The 22,486-nt window shown below is 44.3% G+C and overlaps 1 protein-coding gene across 1 annotated transcript in view; it reads left to right on the top strand.

The window, feature by feature from the left end:
* Positions 1–21,886, top strand: part of LOC144487902 (uncharacterized) — a 99,092-nt gene extending 77,206 nt beyond the window's left edge. The window contains exon 6 of the mRNA XM_078205953.1: positions 21,550–21,886. Coding sequence (XP_078062079.1) covers positions 21,550–21,886 — 337 coding nt within the window. The remainder of the gene's footprint in view (positions 1–21,549) is intronic.
* The last annotated feature ends 600 nt before the right edge of the window (positions 21,887–22,486 follow it).

A 22,486-nucleotide genomic window follows, 5' to 3' on the forward strand; every position in this document is an offset into this window, starting at 1 on the left:
TTGGCAAGGATACTGGATTTCACTCCCCTGTTCTTCAAAAAAATGCCGTGGGATCTTTTGCATCCATCCGAACAGGCAGATGGGGCCTTGGTTGACGTCTTGTCTTAACATTCTGACAGGCGGCACGGTGGCAGAGTGGTTAGCACAGCTGCCTCACAGTTCCAGGGGCATGGGTTCGATTCCCGCCTTGGGTCACTGTCTGTGTGGAGTTTGCACGTTCTCCCTGTGCCTGCGTGGGTTTCCTCCGGGTGCTCCGGTTTCCTCCCACAGTCCAAAGATGTGTAGGTTAGGTTGATTGGCCATGCTAAATTGCCCCTTAGTGTCCCGGTATGTGTATGTTAGAGGGATTAGCAGGGTAAATATGTGGGGTTTTGGGGATGGGGCCTGGATGGGATTGTGGTCGGTGCAGACTCGATGGGCCGAATGGCCTCCTTCTGCACTGTGGGGTTTCTATGGTTCTATGCAATCCTCCTACAGTACTGCAATGGAGTGTCAGTCTTGATTTTTGAGCTCAAGCCCTGAAGTGGGTCTTGAACTCATAACCTTGTTATTCATAGGCTGGTGTGCGACTAACTGATAAACCAGCCGGGTTTCACGGCAGTTTTGTCATTTTTGTGGGGTTTTTTTTCCCCCACTGCTTGTCCGCAAAATTACAGTAACTGAATTCTATTTCAAAATTGGGAGTGAAACCCATGACCGCGAGTTGCTCGTTCAGTGACAGCTGTGCCGACTAGTTGATATATTTATGATCAGAAAGAAAAGACCAAGTCCCGCTACTAGATTCCTTCCTTTTTTAAAAATGTTATCTCTACGTGTCATAGCTGTAATTGTTTCATCATTAGCAGGAAATGTCTTGGTGTCAAGTGTTCCAGGATGTGGCTGCTACACATAAGCAGTGGCCAGAAAAATGTCTATTTTACCCCAGTCTGTGTTGTCGGTAAAATTTGAGTTCGGCTCCACTATTGCGGCACGGTGGGTTAGCACTGCTGCCTCACTCGGGTTCCATTCCCGGCTTGGGTCACTGTCTGTGTGGAGTTTGCACGTTCTCCCCGTGTCTGCGTGGGTTTCCTCCGGGTGCTCCGGTTTCCTCCCACATTCTGAAAGCGGTGCTGGTTAGGGTGCGTTGGCCGTGCTAAATTCTCCCTCGGTGTAACCCGAACAGGCGCCAGAGTGTGGCGACTAGGGGACTTTCACAGTAACTTCATTGCAGTGTTAATGTAAGCCTGACTTGTGATTAATAAATAGACTTCTACTTCTTTATTGAGTTGAGCTGTAATCAATCATTAACACCCTGGTAGTCTTTCCTCATTGGTTCCAGAATGTTTTATTTAAGAGTTGACTGGGCAAATTTTGCTTAAGAGGGGCTGAGGAAGGATTTTGGATCCTGTTTCAGGGGAATGACTTGTGTGTGTCACTTGCCTAGCTGATATCTGTAGTGAAGCTCGGTCCCATTGTCAATACGTAGACCTGGAATCCAGACCTAGCTTCCTGTACTTTAATTAAACCAGTGTTTCTAATCTACATTTATAGGTCTGGGTTTGTCTCCACTCTGCTGCTTTTGAGTAACGTGCCCACCCAGCGAGGATTGTTGTTGCATTGTACTCCTTTGATGAAAGCTTTGTTTTATTGGGCTTCCATTGCAGAGCTATGTTAGACTTTTTGATTTTCATCCACAAGTGAATCTCCCTTCGCTTGAGCATCCTTTGTCGATGGGAATTTAAGAACAAAACCTCTTGCGTCACATCACTTTATACGGTAAATGTTTGTTTAGTTTCCATGAACAGGGGTTTGGTTGTAGTTACTACTTCTGGGTGTCAGCTATGGCTCGGTTGGCAGCACTCACCTGAGCCACAGGGTTCCTGGTTCAAGTCCTACGTAAGGCCTGAACTGAGGAAATGCTGTGATCACATCTCCCTGCTCAGGTGGATGTAAAAGATCTTGTGCCCGATCTCAAAAAAAAAAAGAATCTGTGGAGTTATCCCCGGTCTCCTGGCCAGCATTGGCAGTTTGTGGGAATTTACTGCGTATTTCCGAGATTAGAGCAGTGGTTTACCCGGCCATTTAAAGAGTCACTCACGTTGCTGTGAACCTGGAGTCGCAGCAGTTAGGCCGGACCAGGTTAGGATGGTGGATTTAATTTGTGAACCAGATTGGGTTTTAACATTTCTGCGACAACTTTTTTAATTCCAGATTTATTATTGGAATTTAAATTCCACCAGCTGCAGTGGGATTAGAACCCATGTCCCCAGAGTATTAGCCTGGTGAGTTCACCAGCAATCATGTCCAGCATCACTAAATCAGTCTATGTGGACATTTATCTCATTGCTGAATGTAGAAGCTTACTGTGTGTAGATTAGCTGTTGCACCTCCCCACTTTACAATGGTGGCTACACTTTAAAAATACTTTTTTAGGCAAGTACACTGGGGTCCTCTGTGGCTATGAAAGACACTATATAAATGTGTATTCTTTCTTTCTATGGGATGATTTCAGAGATTGTATGAAGCAAAGTGGTGAACATTGACCATGAGGAGGGCCTGTACACCCAAGCCTGTTTTATTTTCTGCTCTGATAAGCAGATAGCCACATGCTCCAACAGGCAGCCACTAAAGTCCAGCAGTAACGGGGACAATGGCTGTTTCTCTCTTTTTATTTGTTCCTCCTTAATCCTGGGGTACTGTAGTTGCAGTGTTCTGACTGCCTTGCTGACTGAGATCAGCTGATTCAGCTCAAATTGAGAGTTGGATTATATTTCGTCTGCAAGTGAGCTGTTCTAGAGTGAGCGTTAACGGAGATCAGAGGAATGTGATGACCATTGCCCTTCATCATTTGCTGAAAAATTAGTGTTCTTTTGCCTTTGTACAGTGAACTCAATGCCAATACTAAGGAGATTAAACACACGGTATTTTTTTTAAACTGCAGTAATCAGCAACAAAGATGTGCTTTGCCCAGAGAACAATGGCAGGTGAGAGCGATGTGAACAAAACAATCACATTGAATGCATTCAGGTGATGTCACAAACTGCAAGGGAAGCTTTGAATAATTACTTCCATTGTAATTACTGTCACCCACCAATTGTTTCAAACATAAATCGCAGAGAGAATAGTACAACAAAAGTTAGGTTGAAACTGTTGTGAACGTTACTTTCAGTTTGTTCAGCAGTGGTACTGGTGTCATGGTGGATATTGTCTGAGTGTGTTCCATTTAGATGCTGAATAAATACCGTTTATCCCAGACGTTTGGCGAAATGTTGTTTATAATGCAAATGCAGAAGCTAAAGTGATTGTGTTGTGCTTGTCTTTAGATAATCACCTGGTATATAAATGCAGTTATTGTCTTGCGTCTAAGTACAAGTTCTGTTTGTTGTCATGAGCAGCCCATGAGCTACATGGGGGCGGCACAGTGGTTAGCACTGCTGATTCACAGCACCAGGGACCCGGGTTCAATTCCAAGCTTGGGTCACTGTCTGTGTGGAGTCTGCACGTTCTCCCCGTGTCTGCATGGATTTCCTCCGGGTGCTCCGGTTTCCTCCCACAGTCCAAAGATGTGCAGGTTAGGTGCATTGACCATGCTAAATGCTCACTCAGTGTACCCAAACAGGCGCCAGAGTGTGGTGACTAGGGGATTTTCGCAGTAACTTCATTGCATTGTTAATGTAAGCCTATTTGTGACTTTACTTTAGTTGGAGTGAGGTTCCAAGTCCAGCCTTCAAACTACTGGATTTGTTCAACCGGTTAGCCAAGTTGTTGAGGAAAGGGGATGTGGAGGGTGCATGGGGAAACAGGCAAACTAACCTTCGACTGGGATTTTCCAACTGCCCGGTGGTGGATGTGGCAAACCAGCCAAAAATCCATTGAACATAGAAATTAGGAGCGGAAGTAGGCAAATTCAGCCCTTCCATTGGCACCAGTAAATCCGCTAGCGGGTGGCGCTGAAAGATTCTGCCCCAAGTGTTTTGTTTCCGATCACTTTTCAATGATTGTCTTTACAGTCTTCTTGGTGAGGATGTGGAAACAGTGATGCCAGCAAATAGGGTTGAATAGACACCGGAGCTAGCAGTCACTGCAACCCAGCAAGACATGTACTTTTTGAAAGATTTGTTTTGTTGGGATTGAGGCGGGGGAAGCAGGAGTAGAAAGGAATATCGATCCAGCCAACTCGACATCCGTCTGCCATTGTGACTCTTACCTTAATATCGGATAATATGTGAAATATAGCTGGTGTACAATATTCCATGTATGAAAAGTTCATGTTTATTTATTAGTCACAAGTAGGCTTACATTAACACTGCAATGAAACTACTGTGAAATTCCCCTGGTCGCCACACTCTGGCGCCTGTTCGGGTAACACTGAGGGAGAATTTAGCACGGCCAATGCACCTAACCAGCACGTTTTTCGGACTGTGGGAGGAAGCCGGAGCACCCGGAGGAAACCCACGCAGACACGAGGAGAACGTGGAAATTCCGCACAGACAGTGACCCAAGCCGGGAATTGAACCCGGGTCCCCGGTGCTGTGAGACTGCAGTGCTAACCACTGTGACACCATGCCACCCTCCAATAATCCAATATGATTATTGCCGTATAGGTATTAGTTGATGCTTTATTTTGAAGCAGGGTAACATCACCCTCTTTGATTCCTTTTTCTTGTGCACCTCCAGTTGTGTAGTAATGTTCACTTGTGAATGTAGCCCAGTCCATCACGCAAACCAGCCTCCCATCCATTAACTCTGTCTACACTTCCCACTGCCTCGGCAAAGCAGCCAGCATAATTAAGAACCCCACGCACCTCGGACATTCTCTCTTTCACCTTTTTCCTTTGGGAAAAAGATACAAAAATCTGAGGTCACGTATCAACTGACTCAAGAACAGCTTCTTACTTGCTGAATGGACCGACCTCACACTAAGTTGATCTTTCTCTACACCCTAGCTATGACTGTAACACTACATTCTGCACTCTCTCCTTCTCTATGAACGGTATGCTTTGTATACCGCGCAAGAAACAATACTTTTCACTATGCCAATACATGTGACGGTAATAAATCAGATCAAATTGTTACCAACTGCCTCATTTGTACCTCTTGTGTGTACGGATATGAGTTAAATGTAACCAAGAGGATGCTCTTTTTTAAAAAATGGACCTTCAGGGTATGATGATGCAGTGGTTATTTTGTAAATTGGACCCCTGATTCAGTGTTGACACTGAACTAGAAATGTGCAAACCGCATGGGCTATGATATGCGATATGCCTGACTTTTTTTTAATTTCAAAAATATACTTTATTCATAAAAAAAACTCTCAAGTAAAACATTGCAAAACAACAGTTCCAAAAATTACAAAGTGCTAAAAAAGAATCATTTTTACAGTACAATACAGTGCTTATTTACATGACATTACATTCATTACATTTCATTACTTAAAACTATGTACATACATCAGAGTTTACTGTGTGCCGTTATTTTTCAGATTGGCACACAGTTACGCAGGCCGAGGGTATTCTGCAGTTACCCGGCCCTCGGTCTGCCTCGGTTGAAAGGCTTTACACGGGGTGGCCTTTCCCCATTGTGCCTTTGCGGCGGCTGCCCCAAGCTTGAGCGCGTCCCTGAGCACGTAGTCCTGGACCTTGGAATGTGCCAGTCTGCAACACTCGGTCGAGGACAGTTCTTTCAGCTGGAAGATCAGCAAGTTTCGGGCGGACCAAAGTGCGTCCTTCACCGAGTTGATGACCCTCCAGCAGCAGTTGATATTTGTCTCGGTGTGCGTCCCCGGGAACAGCCCGAGCTGCTCGGGACGAATCTCGACAAATACCACTGCACCTCACTCCAGGCCTTCTTTGCAAAGGCACATTCCACAAGGAGGTGTGCGACCGTCTCATCACCCCCGCAGCCGCTTCGAGGGCAGCGTGCGGTGAGGTTGAGACCTCGAGCGTGCATTAAGGATCTGACTGGGAGTGCCCTTCTCACCACCAGCCAAGCCAGGTCTTGGTGCTTGTTTGTGAGTTCTGGTGATGAAGCATTCTGCCAAATGACATTGACAGTCTGCTCAGGGAACCATCCGACATGATCCGCCGTCTCCTTTTCTCTCAGGGCCTCGAGGACATTACGTGCATATGCCTGACTCTTAATTCACCACTGTCAGTAATAGACCAAGAACAATCATTTACTTCAACCTATATTATTCAAGCACAACTCAAGGACAGGATACATTCTTGTACAGCTGACTGTTTTCACAACTCGACTGGGTGCATTAGAAATATTTCACAGATGCACTGTTTGTAATAATAGTGATAGTGTTTTTTTTGGTGGAGATGTGGGTGAATCTTGGCCGCACAGCCCTAACTAATAGAGTTGTTTTTTGGTTGCAGTTGCGATGGCCCATTTTACTGACATTCAGCATTTGAACCCTGTGTAGAAACTACTCTTGTTTGCGACCGGTGCTAGAAAAATGGCTTTTGAGCAACATGTTCCTTTTTTCAAAGATCTTTGTTTTACTGAAAAAATTCCCAAGATCGTATCTCATTATGTAGTCAGATGTTGGCAGTGGGAAATGTATGTTGATTTAAGCTTGGGGTGGCCCAGTGGTTAGCACTGCTGTCTCACAGCGCCAGGGACCCGGGTTCGATTCCCGGCATGGGTCACTGTCTGTGTGGAGTTTGCACGTTCTCCCCCTGTCTGTGTGGGTTTCCTCCGGGTGCTCCGGTTTCCTCCCACATTCTGAAAGACGTGCTGGTTAGGGCGCATTGACCCAAACAGGCGCCGGAGTGTGGCGACTAGGGGAATTTCACAGTAACTTCATTGCAGTGTTAATGTAAGCCTTACTTGTGACTAATAAATAAGCTTTAAGCTAGCTGATATGAGCAAACTTTGTATTTTTGTTTTTAGAGGAATCTAATTTTGGATATTACTTAAGGTGCAGTGTCATCTTGTCTCAGCTTCTGATTCGTGCTGCAGCGCTCTCATAACTGGAACAGCTGGGTTCAGGTTGTTATATATAGCTTGCTTTCCTTTACTGTGCACTGTATAGTCGAGTGGTCTAGGGGAGTCTGCAGAAGGTTTTGCTGGTGCAACAGAACATGTCTCAAAAATCTGCCTACACAATGAAAGAGCCTAGTCTCCATTTTTCTGGGGGTCCGTCATTACTTTTCTTTGCACGGGGCCTAAATCCTTCGCGTGGAAGCCGGGTTACTGAAGGGGAGCAGGGAAAGTCTGCTGAGATCCAGAGTAAACTTTTTCACTTTTACAAATCCAACTTGAAACAGAAACGAAGGGAGAATATCCAAACTCTGTTTTTTAATGCGAGGTACCCAAGCTTCAACTTTATTCCAGAAAATGACTTTATTCATGGAACTTGTAAAAGTATATTACATAAATGTTCAAATTTGCAAACCTGTTTCTTTCAGTACAGCCCGAGTTGCTTCACTACACTTGCCAAAGCAGGTTATATTTAAATGTACATTTATATTTCATATCAAACGTTCTCCGGTCCATACAACCTGGGGGTTTTCCACAGGTGCAAAGCGCACCTGCTTTCAGAAGTAAAGTCTGAATGCCATGAAGCTGTAGCTTGTCCTTCTCTTCCAGTGATATGACCGACCCTGCCACCACGGTGAGTGCAGCATGCCACGGAGGTCACTAATTTGATTCCTGGTCCAAGCTGTATTAGCTGATCTTTAGCTGAAAGAGCAGTAGGGCACTACTGGTGATCTCGGTGGTGTCAGTGGATAGTTGGCATGGCATGAGGCATGATAGTGCTTGCACTGATTTTTCACCCCAATTCTGTGTGCACAAATGTGGACAAACATGATTTCAGAAAGGAAACCATAGGAGAAAATGCTGGAAAACTTCAGCAGATCTGGCAGCGTTTCGAGTCCAGATGACCCTTTGTCAAAGCTCAGCTTTGACAAAGGGTCATCTGGACTCAACGTCCGCTCTTTTCTCTCCGTACAGATGCTGCCAGACCTGCTGAGGTTTTCCAGCATTTTCTCTCTTGGTGTCAGATTCCAGCATCAACAGTAATTTGCTGTTATCTATGGTTTCCATTTCTAGTGTCCCTTCCACACTGGCCAGCTGATGTGGCTTTAAGCAATCTTTATTTCCCCACTCTTCAAATTATTTTAATAGATTCTATAGCAGATGAAGGATATTGAAGCTACGAGTCTTTATATAATAGCATATAGCTAGTGGAGAGTTTTAGAAATTCGTTTGGTAAGGTACCCGCGATTGGAGAGGATACCATTCACTTTGAGCTGAGTGGTGTCCAGCCGAAGGGCAACTCACTAGATTTATTTGGCTGGGCTATCTAATGTGCTGAATCATTGCAATGATCCACTTGCAATTCCTTTTAATTTTCAGGGCAATGCATCATTTGCATTTTTCTCACACACATTTCAGAATATTTTCACTGCTTCCCTATACTGTTTCCTTTAGTCACACTATTTAGAAATATCCTGAATGAATAATGGTGTGCCCAGGCAAGCGCATTTTTAGTGTAAACATTGAATAACAATGTTTTATTATGTTGTACAAAGAATTGACATTCATAATGTTAGCTCAGGAAAACCTATTGCGTGAGAATAACGTTCCCTACTCTTTGTCCTAACTGAAATGTTAACTGTGATGCTGCCATTAAAATGTGAGACAAGTCTCGAGTCCATTAAGCATCCCTCCACGAATGTTACAATGGTCATTTTTTACTGAAAACTTATAAGTAGAACAAAATCAACACTCGGGTTTTTCAAAATTAATTCCTTTGTATTGGTATGAAAAATATGTGGTTTCTCTTCAGAAATGAATTCCTTCTTTTCCAGCAAAAGTGATTGTTTTCTGTTAATAGTTTCTGGTTGCAGAACAATAGCATAATTGTGGACTGCTCTTGGATCCAGGAGTGTCAGCATCTTGTGATAACCTAGTATATACATTGAAACAGCATGGCATTCCTCACTCCAGAAATCCTCCTCTGGTCCTCTTTCATGGTCAGCTGCAGCATTTAATTTCCGCTATAATGTGGTTCGCTCAGTTGGCTGGACAGCTGTTTCATGGCGCAGAGTAATGCCAACAGCCCAAGTTCAATTCCTGTACCGGCTGAGGTTACTCACGAAGACCCTGTGCTCTCAACCTTGCCCTTGCCTGAGGTGTGGTGACCCTCAGGTTAAATCACCACCAGTCAGCTCTCCCCCTCAAAGGGCAGAGCAGCCTATGGTCATCTGGGATTACAACAACCTTTACTCCATTTGTTAAATTTCTGCTCTGTGTTAAAGCAGGTGTACAGTACTTGATTATATAACAGTGGAACTCAAATCCCTAAGCCCTTTAGCTCTTCTGACATCATTGGTAAACATGCTACATGATGTGGGACTTCAGTCCTATCAATGCTAAGTTAACTGATCTCATCTGTGGAGGCGGTTGACTCCGGTGCTTTGGTGTAGAGATGAGAGAATAAACTCTTACTAATTTGTTGTCCCTTTTTGGAATGGGTTATGATGGAGGGTGAAACCAGAATTGAATTTGGTTATGATGCTCTCCTCCCCACGATTAAACATCTTGCAGATCCTCATGTGCGGGATTCTGGCCAGAAAGATTTCTAGATGGGTGAGTTCCTGGAAGTCATTGGTGAGTGCACTGGAACTGGGCTTCCTGCAGCCAGTTAATTACTGTTGTGAGAGGCGGAACTGTAAGCTGTAATCTTTGAGAACCCTCCAACTGGGACCCTGTAGGCACAAGGTGCACTTCTGATGGTGATGAGGTGACATTATTGAAGACGGTTAGGATCAGAAGCACATTATTTGTTTAAAGGTGACTAGGTTGCTGAGATTATCATGGTGCTGGAAGGCTTGTTTTAGTGGAATGACTCTGCTTACAATTGTAGTTCTGAATTTTGAGTAATTTCCCCAGTTAGTTTTATCATCGAACTATAATTTTCATACCCGGTCCACTTGAACTTCAGGGAAGGCGATAGTCTTGTGGTATTATCGCTAGACTATCAATCCAGAAGCTCAGCTAATGTTCTGGGGACCTGGGTTTGAATCCCGTCACAGCAGATGGTGGAATTTGAATTCAATTAAAAACCTCTGGAATTAAGAATCTACCGATGACCATGAAACCATTGTCGATTGCTAGAAAAACCCATCTGATTCACGAATGTCCTTTAGGGAAGGAAATCTGCTGTCCTTACCCGGCCTGGCCTACATGTGACTCCAGAGCCGCAGCAATGTGGTTGACTCTCATCTACCCTCTGAAATGGCCGAGCAAGCCACTCAGTGCAAGGTCAACTAGGGATGGGCAATAAATGCTGACCAGCCAGCGACGCCCATGTCCCATGAATGAATTTAAAAAATGAACTGCTAAAAAAAACACAGTGCAGTAAGAGATTCTTTCCCTCACAACTTGAAGTGTTCCTGGAGAGAACACCATGAGTTGTATAAGGTGACTGGCATCTATTGAAATCATAGAAATCATAGAAACCCTACAGTGCAGAAGGAGGCCATTCGGCCCATCGAGTCTGCACCGACCACAATCCCACCCAGGCCCTACGCCCACATATTTACCCGCTAATCCCACTAACCTACGCATCTCAGGACTCTAAGGGGCAATTTTTAACCTGGCCAATCAACCTAACCCGCACATCTTTGGACTGTGGGAGGAAACCGGAGCACCCGGAGGAAACCGGGAATGAGACAATGAATTTTGAGTGTCGCAATATAAAGAGTTGAAGAAATCAAGGTCTATTCTAAATACGCTTTCCTTTATTTCATGTTGACATCTCATTGTTATTGCATTGAGGCCATTCTGCTGAAAAAATGTGGGAATAGACCCTGTTTCCAGGCCTTAACTGCTTATTAAAAATGTACAGTAAACAGGATTATGGTGCATTAATTGGTTTCTCTATTATCCCCCTCCTGTGAAGCTTTGCTTACTTGAGGTGGGGATTTCTTTCTCATTTGGTACAGGTGAGGAAACCTGCCCCAGCGGTGGAACAATGGGTTGTTTGGTAGCTGTGCCAGCAGGGCCTTGCTTCCGATCTGATGGGCACAGTCTTCCAAATAACTACACCGTTTCCATTGGCAGTTTGTTATTCTCTGTTCTGCCTCCTTACTGCAAGGTTGTTGAATGGAGTTTCAAGATTTAGAATATTCTCTGCTCCGTGTTCCCCTCAATTTTGATCAGGATAAGGACTGGTTCAGCTTTATTCCACTTGGAATCTTCTGTCAAATGGAACAGTTCACCCTGTCCTGGATTTGGACCCATTTCTCTAAAACGAAAGGACCTTGATCTAATATGTCATCTAGAAAGGCTTTTTCAGAAAATCGCATCCAGTAGCCTTCCACTCATTAGATTTTGATTCCGCAGTGCTAGTGCATGTTTTAAATTAAATGAGCATCAGCATTCTGCAAATTATGTTAAGATTGTGTCTGTACTTGTGAGCAGGGTAAGAATATTGAGAATATATTTGGGCGGCACAGTGGTTATCACTGCTGCCTCACAGCGCCAGGGACCCGGGTTCGATTCCCAGCTTGGGTCACTGTCTGTGTGGAGTCTGCACGTTCTCCCCGGGTGCTCCGGTTTCCTCCCACAGTCCAAAAATGTGCGCGTTAGGTGGATTGGCCATGCTAAATTGACCCTTGGTGTCAAGGGGACTAGCTTAGGATAAATGCATGGGGTTATGGAAATGGGGCCTGAGTGGGATTGTGGTCGGTGCAGACTTGATGGGCTGAATGGCCTCCTTCTGCACTGTAGGATTCTATGATTTTGAGTGTTAGCACAATGATAGCACCCAAATTCACCCATGCCCTCTGGAAAACCATTTCAAAATGATACATTCTGCAAATAGACACCATTGCATTCCACAACCCCCTACCTTTATTTTTGCTGCTTTCTGTTCCCACCTAATGTGCGCCATCCATGGTTAACTTTTTAAAATTAAGTAATGGGATATGGGTATTACAGGCAAGGCTAGCATTTGTTAACATCCCTCATTGCCTTCGAAGGTGGCAGTGAACTGCTGTCTTGTAAGGTTGCAGTCCATGTGGTGAAGGGGTTTCCATGGTGCTGTTAGTTGCAGACCTTTGACCCACTGATGAAGGAACAGCTGCTGCATTTCAAAGTCAGAATGTGGTAGTGTTCCGTGCTCTTGCTACTCTTTGTTCTCCTAGATGGTAGAGGTTGCTACTTTGGAGGATGCTGCTAAAGAAACCTTGATGAGTTGCTGTCTTGAGTCTCGTATGCAGTTGGGATATTCTTCAGCCACTGTGCCGGTGGTGGGAGGCAGTGAATGTTTATCATGGTGGGTGGGGTGCTGATCAAGCGGGGCTGCTTTGTCCTGGATGGTGTTGAACTTCTTGAGTGTTGTTGGAGCTGCACTCTGGGGCAAATGGAAAATATTCCATTATATTCTTGACTTGTGCCTTGTAGATGGTGGAAAGACTTTGGGGGGGATCAGAAGATGATTTATTTGTCACCGCCAGCCTCCGATCTGCCTTTGTAGTCACAGTGCTTATGGAGCTAGTCCAGTTATAAAGTTTCTGGCCAGAGTAGGGGTTTTGATAATGGCAATAGCATTGAATGTCATGGTGATGGGTAGACTCTCGTTGGGAGATTATCATTGCGATGAGTGGCACAGTGGTTAGCACTGCTGCCTCACAGCGCCAGGGAATCGGGTTTGATGCTTGGGTCACTGTGTGGGGTTTGCCCGTTCTCCCCGTGTCTGTGGGTTTCCTCCGGGTGCTCCGGTTTCCTCCTACAGTCCAAAGATGTACAGGTTAGTGGATTGGCTGTGCTAAATTCTCCCTCAGTGTACCCGAACAGGTGTCGGAGTGTGGTGATTTTCACAATAACTTCATTGCAATGTAAGCCGACTTGTGACTAATAAATAAACTTTACTTTATCTTGTGTGGTAGAAATGTTATTTATCATTCAGCTTAAACCGAATGTCAGGTTCTCAATGACTTCAATTTAATGAGGGCTGCTTGATTCTGCATTTGGTCAGACGCTGTTAATGTCAAGGACAATAACCCTCGTCTCAGGAATTCAACCCCTTGTTCATTATATTCTAAATAATTGCTTATAAAGGCACATTGACTTGGGTTGCCCTTGTTCTTCACCTCATGTCAATGGAGTAAGTTTGTTATAGCTTAAGTGCAATAGGCACAAAAATTCTCTTTTTGCAGCTTGAAATGCTGAGATAAACTATTTTGAGTTCTCCTTTCTCTTCCACGTTGGACCAGTTTCTGGTCAAGAGACCCTGTGTTGAGGTCACTCTTAACACAATTTTTGAAACATTATTCTTTCATGAAATGCGTGCGTCACTGGCTAGGCCAGCATTTGTTGCCCATCCATCATTGTCCTTGAGAAGGTGGTGGTGAGCTATCTTTTTGAACCACTGCAGTCCCTGTGGTGTAGGTACACCCACAGTGCTGTTAGGAAGGAGGTTCCTGCATTTTGAGCCAGTGACAGCGAAGAAACGACAATTTAGTTCCAGAGCAAGATGGTGTGTGGTTCGGAGGAGAACTCCTAGGTGACGGTCTTCCCATGCATCTGCTGCCTTGGCCTTCGAGGTGTTTGAGGTTGTGGGTTGGGAAGGTGCAGTCGAAAGAGGCTAAAATGAACTGCTGTGGTGCATCTTGTAGATTGTACACACTGCTGCCAATATACATTGATCGTGAAGGAATTGAATGTTTAAGACACTGGTTGGGTGCCAGTCAAACTGGCTTTGTTTCTTCTGGATGGTGTTGGTTTCTTGAATGTTGATGGAACTGCACTCATCCAGGAAAGTGGAGAGTGTTCCATCACACTCCAGTCTTGTAAATGGTGTACTGGATTTAGGGAGTCAGGCGATGTGTTACTTGCTGCAGAATTCCCAGCCTTTAACCTGCTGTTGTTAACCAGAGTATTTATATGGCTGGTCCAGTTCAGATTCTGGTCAGTGGTAGCCCCCAGGATATTGATAGTGGCGGATTCAACAATGATAAATGCCATTCAATGTCAAGGTTGGATTCTTCCTTGTTGAAAATGCTCATTGCCTGGCACTTAGTGGTGTGAATGTTACTTGTCACTCATCAGCCCAGGCCTGAATGATGTCCAGGTCTTGCTGCATGTGAACATGTACTGCCTCAGTATCTGAGGAGTCGTGAATGGTACTGAGTATTGTGTAAACATCAGCGAACATCCCCATTCCTGACCTTGTGATGGAAGAATGGCCATTGATGAAGCAGCTGCAAATGGTTGGGTCTAGGACACTATCCTGAGGAATTCCTGCAGCAATGACCTGGGAAGGGAGAGGACTGATTGTCAATAATCACCCCATCTATTTTTGTGCTCAGTATGACTGGAACCTCATTTTTTAACTCCCCCTTTATGCGATGAGGAATTGCTAACAACTCCCAGGTGAACAGAATGTTCAAACCTATGCAACGTCATTCCATGTCCTACCATGATTGACCCAAGCGAAGGCACATCAGAGTGCTTTCCAGCATACTGTAGGGAGAAGCCAGCACAAAGTCGACCCCTACCAGAAAGAGTGTAAATAGCTTCCCAGCAGCAAAATGGGTGCTGTCAAGCTTATGCCAGTACGCATTTGATATAGACTGGCCTTAAACTGCAAAATTGATTCAAAGCATCCTCTTCTGCCAGCCCATTAACTTTGATTACCTCCCAAGTTGCAAAGTGCATTTTGTTTTTTGGAAATTGAAAGTACTTGCTGTTATTTTCTGGAAGAGACCATCTGTTCACAGCATGCGCGTACAGATAAGAAGCAAATTATGTCAGGGAGGCTAATGTGAGCAGAAATGCTCTTGCATGTCTCAACTCCGAATATTGCGTCATGCCATATATATCACATTACCAGCAAAGCTCTTGAATCTTTTCTACTGTTTTCACCTTGTTTCCTGAATTTCTGTAACTGGGCTTTATGCAGGTCACTGCACTTGACAAGTCAATAAAAACTAGAAAACTGCAATGTTCTTTTTTCAAACAGTCATTTCATAATACGCAATCTTCAGTTTTCAAAAAAACAACTTGTTCAATTGCGCAGAACTTCCAGATTGCTTAATGTCTAGAATACTTAATAGACAGGATAAGTATGATGCGGTCCTTAGACCCTTGAGTTAGTTGGTCTTCAGGAGAGGGGAACAGTTGGCGTCTTTTCGATATCTTTGGCCGAGATCTGGATTTCCATTCTATTATCCAGAGCCACTCGTACGCTAGCATAACAGCGTGTGCACGAATATGAGTTATCTACCTGTGTCTGATGTTCTCACTAGGTTTATTTAGCAATCAAAAGGATTTGCCGTGGCATTGCCCCGCAGCTGTTTTTGAGTTTGAAGCACCCCTGTGATCTTTAGCTGCTGAGCTGGGTTCAAGTGATTTGCCTCTATGATTTTGTTGGAGGCTGTTTTTCCTGGTTCCAAGTGAATGCAGAATATTGCTCTGCAGTGCTTCTTGGTGAGCAAATGGTGCTGAGTGCTGCAGGTCTGAAGTGGAAGGGTATCTGATTGTGTAGAGCAACTCCCTTTTGGTATCTTAACAATAGCCGGTTTGAGACGTTTGTTTTTAATTGCTTTCCTAATTTACAACAGAACATCCATGAAAATCAGCCATCTGTATAACACTATAGAGGCTGACAAACAAGGAGGAAGTGCCTCACGTTCTCACTCATTCTCTAATGATGATCGATGTAGATAGTGGGTGATTACAATCTTTATCGGTGGTTTATGAAAAAAGCTTTTGACATCAGTTTGATTTTGAAAACACTCCGTGCCAGGACTTCCTTGTCAAAAATGTTGATTACACACACCGGCTTAAGACCATAAGGCATAGGAGCAGAATTAGGCCACTCGGCCCATCGAGTCTGCTCCGCCATTCAATCATGGCTGATATTTTTCTCATCCCCATTCTCTTGCCTTTTCCCCATAACCCCTGATCCCCTTATTAATCAAGAGCCTATCTATCTCTGTCTTAAAGACACTCAGTGACCTGGCCTCCACGGCCTTCTGCGGCAAAGAGTTCCACAGATTCACCACTCTCTGGCTGAAGAAATTCCTCCTCATCTCTGTTTTAAAGGATTGTCCCTTTAGCCTGTGGTTGTGCCCCCTCTGGTTCAGTTTTTCCTACTAGTGAAAACATCCTCTCCATGTCCACTCTATCCAGGCCTCGCAGTATCCTGTAAGTTTCAATAAGATCCCCCCCATTCTTCTAAACTCCAATGAGTACAGATCCAGAGTCCTCAACCGTTCCTCATACGACAAGCTCTTTATTCCAGGGTTCGTTCTTGTGAACCTCCTTTGGACCCTTTCTAAGGTCAGCACATCCTTCCTTAGATATGGGGCACAAAACTGCTCACACTACTTCAAATGGGGTCTGACCAGAGCCTTGTACAGCCTCAGAAGTCCATCCCTGCTCTTGTATTCTAGCCCTCTCAGCATGAATGCTAACATTGTATTTGCCTTCCTAACTGCCGACTGAACCTGCACATTAACCTTAAGAGAATCTTAAGCAATGACTACCAAGTCCCTTTGTGTTTCTGATTTGTGTTCAAATCCAATCACATTTCTTCTCTCTATTGATTCTTGAGAGTCCTGCATTTCTCTCCCTCTTCCTGTTGTCAGTGTAATCAATTCCCCATTTGCTGTGTAAGCATGGATGCAATCCTCTTTAAACTTTTATTTTTGTTTTGGATTGACTTGAGTATTACATTCCAGCCTACTCTCTGGACTAAGCAGCTATGCTAATTACTAATTTCAACACTAAGAAATGTTTTCCATAGGAAAATGTTCTTTAGGAGATGTACGAGGCAAGTTTTTTTTTACAGAGGGTGGTGGGTGCCTGGAACTCGCTGCCGGGGGAGGTGGTGGAAGCAGATACGTTAGTAACTTTCAAGGGGCAGCTGGACAAATACATGAATAGGATGGGAATGGAGGGATATGGTCCCCGGAAGGGTAGGGGGCTTTAGTTCAGTCGGGCAGCATGGTTGGTGCAAGCTTGGAGGGCCGAAGGGCCTGTTTCTGCACTGTAATTTTCTTTGTTCTTCTGACATCGGAAAGGGGATGGTTTGGGGGAGATCATTAACTACAGGCATGTGTTCTGGATGTACACTCGAGGATATGTCCATTACAGACCTTTTTTATCCTGGAGTATTTGTATAACAATGCCATAAAATCTTGTAGCTGGAACTTTGGCCCATTTTTCCCTTGCTAGCCCAGCAGCACTGAAGCCAACGTAAATCGCTCGCCTCCGACTGGCTGTTACAGCAGAGACGACATTTTCACAGCCGCCACCTCTTCCATTCGCCCTGCTCCAGTCACACCAGCAAGCGTTTTTAAGGCGCTGAGGGATTTCAAGTGAAAATGAGGTTTGAGTGATTGGACAGAAAGCTGGGGTTTCTGTTGTGGTGGATGAATGAGTTCATGTTTCTCACATTGGTGTTTTTTGACTGCTGTGTATATGCGGCTGTGTGGTAATGTATTGTCATTGCACAAGACGGTCATTTAAACCGGGGCTTACTCAGTGCGATTCTTTGTAGCAGGGATGGTGTGAAATAGAGTGCCCCTCTTACATTGAATATGCTGTGATGTCTGTCTCGTGTGCAAACGCTTCAATGAACTGCTGTCACAGCAGCTTTCAGGGTTTTTCTTTGCCAGTTGCAAAGCAGATCCATGTAAGCTATGCTTATAGCATGTTACCAGCTGGAAAAGCTTAGTAGTAAAGTCCTTATATCCGGCACTCGTTGGAATAGGCATTGATAAGCTGAGTGTGTTTTTAGGAGAAGTTACTTTTTGACCAGTTTTTCAGTCCACAAATGGAGGATCCACCCCCTCGCCCCCTGGGGAGCATGAACACTTTCCTGCTTTGGCCATCCAGTGTCAGGTTTAATACAGAGTAAAAACTCCACTATCCTGCCCCAATAATTTGCTTTAACCGCAACTTCAGAACATGCACTGCTACGGCATTTTAATTTTGCACAACAGGCATTCATGTGAGATTGTCAATTAGTGCTGAATCACGGGCTGTTATCTTCTGTGAAGTCGTACTTGCGTGCTTCTGGCTTAAGACGAGATGAATTAATTTCCTTCATCCACTCACTACAGCACACTGTCTTTCTGCTAACCTCAGCTGTCTTTCAACTGGGAGTACACATGAGGTGAAAGGATTGTGCATCATTCTGAAACTTTGGGGACGTGGTGCACAAAGTGTCTGTTTGCTTTGTTCCCAGAAGTGCTTGATTTGGTTTCTGTGGCTGTTGCATTGGAAATTGTAAGAAGTTTCACAGCACCAAGTTAAAGTCCAACAGGTTTATTTGGTAGCAGGAGCTTTCGGAGTGCTGCTCCTTCATCAGGTGAGTGCCCCTCATCAAGGAGCAGCGCTCCAAAAGCTCGTGCTACCAAATAAACCTGTTGGACTTTAACCTGGTGTTGTGAGACTACTTACTGTGCTTACCCCAGTCCAACGCTGGCAACTCCACATCATGGCACTGGAAATTAAGCTTTTTTAAATAAAAAGGAACGCTAGTGTATCTTCTCTGGTGTTTCTAATGTGATTTGGAGGCACACATCCACTATAAGTTTATTTAATGGCCAGAACCGGTCATACTTTGTGACAGAAAAACATCACAAAATGAATTTTGTGAACGGAAACTTGACAGAAAAGCAGGACCGAAAGTTGTGACAATGGACTGCAATATTTGAGCAACGTGTGTTAATTGTTCGTTCGTGGGACATGGGTGTCGCTGGCTGGCCAGTATTTATTGCCTGAGGGCAGTTGAGAGTCAACTACATTGCTGTGGCTCTGGAGTCACATGTAGGCCAGACCAGGTAAGGGCGGCAGATTTCCTTCCCTAAAGGACATTAGTGAACCAGATGGGTTTTTCCGACAATCGGCAATGGTTTCATGGTCATCAGTAGATTCTTAATTCCAGATATTTTTTATTGAATTCAAGTTCCACCGTCTGCCGTGGCGGGATTCGAACCCGGGTTCTCCAGAACATCAGCTGAGTTTCTGGATTAATAGTCTAGCGATAATACCACTAGGCCATCGCCTCCCCATTCATTTGTTGGCTGTACCTTTGAACTGTACCTTTGGTGGAATGTAATTGGGAGAAACTTTTCTACAAAACCTAAAAGAAATTAACCACTTGGTCAAGTAAAAACTTTGTCTTCACCATTGAGTCAGTCAATATCCCTCTTCAATGAAGAACTCGCAACAAATAGGAGCAATTTCACAAACGCCTTGTAATTCCTTTTCCTGGTCTCCATGCAGACACCTGCTGTAAGAGTTTGGATGTTGGATGGGGGGTAGGAGTGAGCTACTGTCCATGCCCTCCCAGTTTAAAAGCTTATCACTGTCTCGGATCGCCCATGAAGTGTTGACGATTTTGGGTGGGTATCGAAACACTTCCAGAACACTTTACCCGATATGAGTTTCTGTTGTAGGGTGAGAATAAATAAATTTTTAAAAGGACATGAGTAAATTGAATAATCTGGGGGTGATTTTACCACGAGTTGTATATGTTTCACCTTTCTATAGAATGCATTGCAGAAACCCTGGGGGAGAATCCGGAGTGGTTTGGGGTCTGGGATCCACTGCCTGGAAGTGTGATGGAAGCAGGTTCAATCGAGGCATTCAAATAGATGATTGTTTGAAGAGAAACAATGCTCAGGGGTGCGGGGGAAAGACAGGGGAACGGCACTAAGCCGAGGAGAGCCGATGCAAGCATTATGGGGCAAATGGCCTCCTCCTGTGCCATAGCAATTCTGTGATTTATAACCGACTGAAAAGTTTATATAAAATAGATTATGTCCCATCCATTGAACCAATAATAATTCTAGTCATCCAATAAATTAGAAATTAGAATGCAGAGCCAGCCAAAAAACCTATTCACAATCTGCGATGTATATGCAATAATATTCCTGCAGCCTGCTTTGTCTGAGACTCGTCCCTTTTTAAAAACTACTGTTGTTTAAAAGGTCTGGGAACATGCAACGTGTTTATTAAGTTGAGCAGACAACCTTTTGTCAGCATATTTACAACGCTCGTTTAAAAGGAAGGAACATCAGGAGTACTTTTTGTTCAAAGCAAAATTGATATAAAAAGACCACCCTCCTCCTCGGTAAACAAAAGCTACAAAATATGACCACATTGCTTAATTTCCCTCCCTCCGTTGCCTCCTCTCTTTTATTCAATTTGTAGTGGCTTGATCCCTGACCCTGAAGGTTGTAGGTTTAAGGTCCGTGGAACTTCAGCATAAAATCTAACCTGATTCTATGCTGGAATACTGAATGAGTGCTGCAAAGTCAGAGGTCCCATCTCTCAGATGAGAAATGAATCCAAAGTCCTGTGATAATACTGTGAGAAAAGGGTGTCAAGGAATATGGAGCTCATAGATCATAGAATCCTACAGAAGGAGGTCATTTGGCCCATTGAGTCTGCACTGACCACAGTCCCATCCAGGCCCTATCCCCATAACCCCATGCATTTACCCCAGCTAGTCCCCCTGACACTAAGGGGCAATTTAGCATGGCCAATCCACCTAACCCGCACATCTTTGGAGTGTGGATGGAAACCGGAGCACCCGGAGGAAACCCACGCAGACACGGGGAGAATGTGCAAACTCCACACAGACAGTGACCCAAGTCGGGAATCGAACCCAGGTCCCTGGAGCTGTGAGGCAGCAGTGCTAACCACTGTGCCAACCGTGCCGCTAAGGCAAGTAAATCAAATTGAGGTGAAGGTCAATCATAATCTAATAAAATGGCAGTGTGTGTTTGAGGGGCTGAATGCCCACTGTCTGTTTCTGTGTTTCATTGATATTTTGGTTCTCTATTTTTAATGAATCCCGTTTGTTTACTGCATGGCTTTCTAATAGCATTCCCTGGCTTTTTCTCACTTGACAGCTAGAAGAGCAGCACTGAATCCCATTCTTGCAATATCCCACAGGTACGTGAGTCAAATGGAAGCCCAGATACACATGAAGCAGCAAGTCCTCCAAGGCACAAGCTGGGGAGAAGGGTGCTGCAAATTACCCCCAAGCTATGTAATACTTGTGGCACTAGAAATTCCAAGTAGACCATCTAAGTAGTGTCTTTGTAGCATTGAATCAACTGCACTTTCGTGGTCCTTTGCCTGTACACAAACTGACTTGGAACTGATACTTGTGTAGGAGGGGCGCCTTGGCTGATTTTTGTTCTCTGTGTCAGACCAGTGGAATTTCCACCACCTTGTAAAATAATGTTTACAGTTTCCAAGGAATTGTGAAGAAATTGACCACTGACTTAATCAAGAGGTTTATTAAATTTAGTTGCGGCTGCTTCCAGTTTAGTACCAATAATTAATTCTCCTGACAATGAATATGTGATGGAAAACCTCAAAGTGAAAATGCTCGATGCACACAGCTGGATCTGCAAAGAGAAAGGACAGATTAACCTTCCAGTTTCCAGGTGTTGACAGTTCCTGCTTTGTGATTCCAGCCTTTTCTGTTTTTGTTTTGGTTTCTCTGTTTCTGATGCTTGCAGTCCTTGCTTCCTGCTCTAATAAAGTAACCTTTCTCCTTTTTGATGCGGTCCTTTACAGAGAGAAGGAAGAAGAAAAGGAAGAACAGTTAATGGAAGAAAAGAAAAGGAAAAAAGAGGACAAGAAAAAGAAAGACGCCACTCAGAAGGTGAGACTGAAGGTCTGCTTCTTGCACCGATGTGTACCCAAGTATAACTTTCTTATCAAATCTCCTGCATCTATCAATAAATGTTGCTGGTTTGCATGTCTGTCTCTACAATATATGATGTGGAGATGCTGGCGTTGGACTGGGGTAAGCACAGTAAGAAGTCTCCGTAGTCGACGAAGGAGCTGTGCTCCGAAAGCTTATGATATTTGCTACCAAATAAACCTGTTGGACTTTAACCTGGTGTTGTGAGACTTCTTACTCTACAATATATGTCAATCTTGATTGTAATGTGTTACAGCCACATCACTGTACTACTTATCCAGATGGATGCCATGATGTGGAGATGCTGGCGTTGGGACTGGGGTGGGCCAGTAAGAAGTCTCACAACACCAGGTTAAAGTCCAGCAGGTTTAATTGGAATCGCGAGCTTTTGGAGCGCTGACTCACCTGATGAAGGAGCAGCGCTCCGAAAGCTCGTGATAAAAAAAATAAACCTGTTGGACTTTAACCTGGTGTGGTGAGACTTCTTACTGCATCCAGACAGATGAAATTTAGTGGCATGCAATTAGGAAAACATGAAAATACAGGACTGGAATCCATCTGATCAGTCCCACAAATCAATAGCTCTCAATTGCCTATTCCCTCAAATAACTGTCTAATTCTCCCTCAAATTTTCTGCAGTGTCAGCCTCCTGGGAGTGTCCATTCCTCGCATTTGCTACCTTCTGCATAATGCAGTTAAATCTCAGCTCTGCTTTTCACCTCGAACCCATGTTCACTGCTTTTGAAGTTTGTGACAATCTTGAACCTTTTTATTGCGGTGTAGTCTATTTATGTCCGAAAGAGCCTT

Source organism: Mustelus asterias, unplaced genomic scaffold (assembly GCF_964213995.1).
Source record: "Mustelus asterias unplaced genomic scaffold, sMusAst1.hap1.1 HAP1_SCAFFOLD_1114, whole genome shotgun sequence".
Lineage (NCBI taxonomy): Eukaryota > Metazoa > Chordata > Chondrichthyes > Carcharhiniformes > Triakidae > Mustelus > Mustelus asterias.